A 1,004-nucleotide genomic window follows, 5' to 3' on the forward strand; every position below is an offset into this window, starting at 1 on the left:
ACGGGTTGCCAAAAGCGAAACTGTGCTTTCCATCACAAGAGAGGTCGCTACCTCCAGGGCCTGTACCTGCCCCCAAGCAAAACCCTGGTGCCCACCGCACTCGGGAACCCGCAGGCAGCCAAGGCCGAGCTTGCCCCGCAGGGGGATGGACTTGCTGTCCAGCCGGGGCCTTGCACTGCGCTGCAAAGCGCACCTGGAATGCAGGCAAAAGGTGACCCCGGAGTACCCTGCCCCAGACACCTGCCGGGGGTGATCAGTGTCACCTGCGGCAATGAGGATGACCCAGACCTGTCTTCTAAGGAGGCAGAACAAACCAACACGCATCCCCCAGGGTGTACCCCTCAGGTCCCTGGTGGATTACAGATGAACTCTACGCAGAAACCTGGTGTCACCTTACAGCAAGCAGCTCCTTCTGCAGTTTCCAATCCTGTGCTCCAGCCTCAGCTCCTTCCCGCTGTGGTGAGGACAGTTACTGTGTCAAGCAAAGGAGAACCCCTGGTTAGGCTGAGTCTTTCTGAGAGACTGGGGAAACGAAAACTGTCCGCCAGTGGTGAGTGCGACCCTCCACTGAGGCGGAGCCTCTCAGAACGGCTAGGAAAGGAAGTTGGAGCTCCAGAAACAGATCTGGACAAAGCAGCCAAAAAATCACAGATTTCCAAGTCTCTGCAGGAGCCAATAATGGGCGCCTCGCCCGGGCCACGCAGGCGTGAAGCAGCGATGAGAGGGGACAAGGCTGGGGACATCCATGTGAAGACATTAGAAGAAATACTTGCGGGAAGAGTGCATCAGAAGCACGCAGAGTTGCACACTAAGCTCAAGACGCGGAGTACTTCCGCAGCTGAGGGTCCGACCTCAAGAGCCAGAACCCTCCCCAGCACCCAAATGAAAACCCTCTCCGAGGGCCTCGCTGAAAACGAGTACCGGCAGCAGGAAAAAGCCAGACAGCAATGCAGAGGGCATGCAGTTGGCATCAAGAGAAACACAGACACCGGGATTGGGAAAAC

At 57.3% G+C, this 1,004-nt stretch overlaps 1 protein-coding gene across 1 annotated transcript in view; it reads left to right on the plus strand.

Moving 5' to 3' along the window:
• Window positions 1-198: 198 nt before the first annotated feature.
• LOC101576399 (zinc finger CCCH domain-containing protein 11A-like) overlaps window positions 199-1,004 on the plus strand; it is a 1,990-nt gene continuing 1,184 nt past the window's right edge. The window contains exon 1 of the mRNA XM_004623731.2: window positions 199-963. Within this exon, the coding sequence (XP_004623788.2) occupies window positions 199-963 (765 nt within the window). The remainder of the gene's footprint in view (window positions 964-1,004) is intronic.

Source organism: Octodon degus, unplaced genomic scaffold (assembly GCF_000260255.1).
Source record: "Octodon degus isolate 3935 unplaced genomic scaffold, OctDeg1.0 scaffold00003, whole genome shotgun sequence".
Classification (NCBI taxonomy): domain Eukaryota; kingdom Metazoa; phylum Chordata; class Mammalia; order Rodentia; family Octodontidae; genus Octodon; species Octodon degus.